This window comes from Ornithorhynchus anatinus, chromosome 11 (assembly GCF_004115215.2).
Source record: "Ornithorhynchus anatinus isolate Pmale09 chromosome 11, mOrnAna1.pri.v4, whole genome shotgun sequence".
In the NCBI taxonomy this organism is placed as follows: domain Eukaryota; kingdom Metazoa; phylum Chordata; class Mammalia; order Monotremata; family Ornithorhynchidae; genus Ornithorhynchus; species Ornithorhynchus anatinus.
The window spans coordinates 6588805-6594804 of NC_041738.1; the positions used below are offsets into that span (position 1 = coordinate 6588805).

Genomic DNA, 6000 nt, shown 5'->3' on the forward strand with positions numbered 1-6000 from the left:
GTGTGAAGGATTACTGCATTGTCAACACATCACAACCGGCCTGTTGGCTATTGGTAAGATCAAAGATGGTTGTGATTTTTTTTCAGCCGAGGAGACCGAAAGATGAGTCAGTAAAAGGAACATTGAACTTCCTCCTCACGGTCACAAAGTGCGCGCAAAATTCTTCCAAGCACCTGGTTTTTCTGTTGAGGAAGTCTGTTTCACCTAAAGGGATTGTATAAGATCAACCTGAGTCGGAATAAATGCTTAAAAAAAAAAAAACGTAACGAGGGAAAATATGTTTATATACGGAAAATACTGACGGACGCCATTTTGTGGAACCAGGTTGATCAGTTGGTTTTTAAGTAGGATCTGTTAGATGATTTGAGAGCTACTTATCCAGAAAACATGGCTTTCCTTCTAAAACGAGCCAACTGAGAGTAAAGCAGTAGCAGCAGTAGAAGTGGGATTTATTGAGCGTCTTCCCGGTGCAGTGAAAGTGTCTGGGAAGTACAGAATAAAGAGGTGACATGTTTCCGTCCCACAGAACTGACCCTCAACAGCAGTAGACGCTTACTGTGGGCACATCACTGCACTAAGATACAGGAGAAAACACACAGGTGGGAATTAAACGCAGTCTCCGGACGCAGACATAAAAGTATTTACAACTCGAGTAGTCAAAATGAGTAATAAAATGTACGGTTGAATAAACGTGCAGGCCAGAGTGCTGTGGATGTTTATAAATCACTCGTAGATGGGAGAGCTAGCTGATGGGCTTATGATTTGGGGTACAGAGAGATTAGTCAGGAAGAGATCTTGTGCTTTGGAATGTATTTTAGGTGAAGAAGTCGTCAGTGTATTTTTTTACGGTATTGATTAAGCGCTTACTATGTGCCCGGCACTTTTACCAAACGCTAGGCTGGATGCAAGCCGATCAGGTTGGACACAGTCCGTGTCCCACATGGGGCTCACAGTGTTTATCACCAGTTTACAGGTGAGGTAACTGAGGCACAGAGAGGTGGAATGACTTGCCTAGGGTGATACAGCAGACAAGTGGAGAAGTTGGGATTAGAACCCAGGTGTTTCTGACTCCCAAGCCCATGCTCAATCCACTAGACAATGCTGCTTCTCTAAAATAAGTTCAGTAAAGAGTGGATTTTGTAATGCATGCTCTGAATTAGTAAAAAGTGTCTAGGGCAGTGAGATGCCAGAACAAAGAAAACCACTCCGAGTCACATATAGGCTCGGTACTGAAGAATCTCAGGAATATTTCTAGAGACAGGATGCAAGACCAGGACTTCCCGTTTATGAAAATCCCGCAGCCACCTGATCACGCCAGTGGAACGGGAGCGTTGTGGGTTTTACGAAATCCAGCACTAAGGAAAAGTTGCATTTGTAGCACCTTACCGTGTCCGATGCCACAGGCGCATCCCCGGTTGTATCCAGATGGGTCTGTTATGTCGGGAGAACGTTCCCAATCCCAAAGTGGTGGCGTAGCCATAACCATGGTGAAAACACACTTTCTGCCAGAGCGAATGCACGGGCGTTCCAGGTGAGCGTCTTTGTCGGAGAGCGGAAGAGCCAAATCACGTGCCGTCGGGTTTTTCCCTTCAATCCTCATTATTTAAAGGCGGGTGATGAACACGCCTTTAAGGCCGGGGCTATTTATTTTATTGGCTTTTTCAAAAGTGAGTTTGCAAGCTAGTGGTGTAGCATTGCGATGTGGCCGTTTCAATTTTCGAAATGGACCTTGATGAGGATGAAGGTGGTTATGGGACAACCACATGACCTCCACGTGAAATCGGAAGCCGGGGTGTCTCCATTTGTAACCCCCTTCCCCAGAGGGCAGACTTGCTCTTTGTCTCGGGGCAAGAGATCTCATTTCTTCCCTGTCTTCTTAAAACTACTACTACTACTAATAACAATAATAATAATTGTGGTATTTAAGTGCTTTTTATGTGCCAGCCACTGTACTATGCACTGGGGTAGATACGATTTAAGCGGGTCGGACACCGTTCCTGTCCCACGTAGGGCTCGTAGTCTCCATCCCCATTTTCCAGATGAGGTAACTGAGGCAAAGAGAAGTAAAGTGGCTTGCACAAGGTCACACAGCAGACAAGTCCCAGCCCTTCTGAGCCAGGTTTCGTGGACAATAACAGTGTAGGGATTTTGTAAAATATCTGGTCGGCGGCTTCTCGCCCCCTTCCCCTCCCTCCTGTTGCCGCTCTTCTCTACCGTCCCCTTCCCCGGAACTGTCTCTCTCCGCCCCAGCCTGGCTCTTTCACTCTTCTGATGGCTCCAGGCCTAGTGGCCCCAGAACTCGTCCCGTCCATCTCCCTCCTCCCCCGCTCTCCCTCCCCTCCTCTGCCCCGACCCCCTCTTTCTCTCTCTCGCTCTCTCTCTCCCCCTTCCCTCCCAACCTCCCTCCCACTCACCCCCCACCACTCCCCAGGCGGCGTGGGCAACCCTAAAAGAATGTAAAAGATTTTCCATCCGATTGAGGCGCATTTGCGTACGGTACCCGGGAGGGGTCGGCTACCCCTCCGGGACTAATCGTGGCCCTCCGTTTCAATTTTCGACCCAGGCGGCTGCAGAATCGGCGGAGGCCCAGACAATTCGTTCCGTTCAGCAGACGTTGGCATCGACTAATTTGTCGTCGTCCCTCCTCCTGAACCCTCCCCTCGCTCAGCACGCCTCGGTGTCAGCCTCCCCTCAGACTCTGCAGCAATCCCTCCCGCGGGCCATAGCTCCCAAACCTCTGACCATGCGACTGCCCGTCAATCAGATTGTGGCTTCTGTGACCGTTGCCCCGAACCTGCCGTCAAACATGGCGGCCCCCCTGCTCGGCTCTATGGGGACAAGTATGGCGGCCAGTCCATCTTCCACCCAAGCCAGCCCGTCGGTGCAGACCCAGCAGCTGCAGCTGCAGCAGCAGCAGCTGCAGCAGATGCAGCAGCAGCAACTCCATCAGCACCAAATGCATCAGCAGATCCAGCAGCAGATGCAGCAGCAGCATTTTCAGCACCACATGCAGCAGCACTTGCAGCAGCAGCAGCAGCTCCAGCAGCAGATGAATCAGCAGCAGCTGCAGCAGCAGCTGCAGCAGATCCAGCTGCAGCAGATGCAGCAGCAGCAGATGCAGCAGATGCAGCACCAGTCCCAGCCTTCTCCGCGGCAGCATTCCCCGGCGGCCCCCCAGATGACGTCCCCCGTCCCCGCCATCGGGAGCCCCCAGCCGGCCCCCCAGCAGCAGCATCAGTCCCAAATACCGGCTCAGGCACAGACTCAAGCGTTATCCCAGGTCAGCATTTTCTGAAGATGCGTCTCGCAGGATGGATTGCGGTGTCTTGGCCCCGGGGCCGATGAGGGAGGGGAGGAGGGGGTTGCTGTTTGGGGCGGGAAGGGGCGAGGAGGAAGGGAGAAGGACGCGAGGGTAAACCACGTTCGACTGCGAACTGTCAATTGTCGATGGTAGTTATGCAGGGATGCGTAACAGATCAAATGATCCTCTAAAGTGTCTATTAGATAGGCAATAAAGAACTACAATGTAGCCGTGTATCATCTTTTAGCTGACGATAAATCACTGTTTTTCAAAATAAAAGCTGTGCTCTTTCGTGTGATGCCTTTTTAATTTATTCAAGCTTTACCTACGATATGTGAATCCAATGGCCTAATAAATCCTGGGACGTGACGGTGACTGCAGACTGTCCTTTCCGAGTTCTAGAATGTAGTCCTCGTTTCTCAAAGAGGGGAAGAGCGTACCTTCAGGCAGTTTGAACTCATGAAGCCTTTAAAAGCACAGTTTGTTAACTACCTGTAGAACGAAGATACGGTTTCATACAAGAACATGTATGACGTGACTAGTCGATGACATTTTTTTTGTCACGAAAAATAATGTAAATCAGACTTTTTGCCAAAGCTCTTATTTTTCTGTCCTAAATCTCTTCAGAAAAAAACACACGCAAGGGATTAAATGTGACCCACTCGCACATCTATCCACGACGCCAACCGGTCAGACGACGACATACCCATGGCCTTCGCTGCTGCTTCATTCTGATCGTTCTAATTAGAAGACAAATGTGAATATTAGATTCTGTGTTTCGAGTGACAAGTTTCAAAATAAACACACTGTATTTTTCAAAGGGAAATGCACTTAAATGAAAACTTATTACAAAAGTGAAGATTAAAAAAAAAAACACAAGAGTTTTTATTATGCTGTAAAACCAGTAGAATATTTAAAAGAAGCGCCACAGTAATCAATGTAAATATTTTCTTTAAAAGTTGTAAGTTTTCATATCATGTGTTGTAAAGTTTTCATAAATGAGGCTTTAATGTAAACACTGGTAACATAAACCATCCATTGCTATGTTGCTTATTGTGTTTTTATGCTGTTTTATACTTTTTTATGAGTTACGATAGCAGCGATTCAGTTGTTTGTATTTTGCTTAACTAAAAAAATGCTTTTATCTTGCTATAGAATAAACACATTTCAGTAAAAACCGTGGCCTGTGTCTTGATGCAACAACCGAGAAACTGTTGACTCATCAAATAAAAAGACCCTTTAACTTTCCTTCTGGTTCACCGAATACGTTGAGTAAATATGTACCCTACCCAATTCTAGAGAGGCAGAGTATGACCCTCTATGTTACGTGATTAGATCTGTGTTAGTGTGATCTTGAGGTCTCTTAAAAGCTTTTCGTGCTCCTTCTCTCTCTCCATCTCTCTCTCTCCCTCTCTCCCTTCCTCCCTCCCTCCCTCTCCCTCTTTTTTTTCAGGTTTCTTAGATTCAAGGAAAGATGAGGTGTGAGAAACCACCCATTTTTAGATGAAGGTTGGAGTGCGGTTGGAGGACGATGCATATTCTAAGCAAGGATCGTTCTTTCTACGGTCTCATCCTCTCCCTCCTTCCCACACCCTCTCCCCCCGTGACTTTTCTTTTTTTCTCTGTATAGTTGCACTAGGAGAGAGAAGTATGGCCACTATCCCCAGTTGTCTTGCGTGATTAATTACAGCATCTGTCCTGTCAGAAGCTATAATGAAGAGGTCTTGATAAAAATTGCAAATTACCACCGGCAACAGTCTTAAACTGCTTATGATAAAATGAAAATTAAAAACAACAAGCATCAAGCCTGACCAGAATCCTAATCTGAAAAGAATGAGTGGAAGATGTTGTGTCCATGGTTACTGGGCCTGGGATGTAATGAAAACAATGGGACGCTCCTAAAAGTTGCTTTTGGAGTTCCAAAAATCGTCGTGTTGTGGGCTATTAATAATGGATTCTACTTTGAATATTTCATAATCCTCCCATACTTCACCTTATATAAATATTGAACTGGAAGATGTCCTAATTATAAATTTATGGATTTCTCACACTGGAAAAATGTAGGTATTGGTTGAAGCTTTTTCTTAACCGTGTTAGTTGACAGGTAAATATTAAGGTCCGTGCAGGCCTGGAAGGTTACTTAAAAGCATGCGCAAGGGGTGACTGTAGTCTATAAAACGGCACTTCTTACGGTAGGAATGTCTCAAACAAAGATGATCGGTGATTTTTCTCTGGATCGAAACTAGCATTACTTCAAGATGGGACCTATTTTATATTCTGTTTCGAAACCTTTAGACAAATGTCTTCAAAACTTAATTGCTAAACTACATGTGACAGTAATTGTGTATTAGTTCTCTAATTGTCATTTTGAAGACCTACAAAGTATCACATGGAAAAAATGTCACTAGCGATAAGAGTTAATTGCAACTGAAGTCGGTTGTCTGCTCCGTGCCGTTAGAAGCAGGTGTTATTACTCCCATTAAACGATTTTATAAATCTTGGGTTTCATCACATTTGATTAAGTGTGCTGAACTACCGATGGTCAATTCCAGGAAAAAGTGTTTAATTACCACAGTCAAAAAAAAATAAAATTAATCATCAGGTGGGGGCGGGGGTTCGAAATGTCAAAGACACGAATCAGGAAAAACACGAATTCCCCAACCTCGTTACCAAATCGTATTTCACAAGATCCACTAAAG

General features: G+C 45.8%; 1 protein-coding gene across 2 annotated transcripts in view; it reads left to right on the forward strand.

Moving 5' to 3' along the window:
- Nucleotides 1-4478, forward strand: part of TOX3 (TOX high mobility group box family member 3) — a 97623-nt gene extending 93145 nt beyond the window's left edge. For both annotated transcript variants that reach the window (XM_029075294.2, XM_029075295.2), the window contains exon 7: nucleotides 2564-4478. In XM_029075294.2, coding sequence (XP_028931127.1) covers nucleotides 2564-3295 — 732 coding nt within the window. In that variant the 3' untranslated portion in view covers nucleotides 3296-4478. The remainder of the gene's footprint in view (nucleotides 1-2563) is intronic.
- The last annotated feature ends 1522 nt before the right edge of the window (nucleotides 4479-6000 follow it).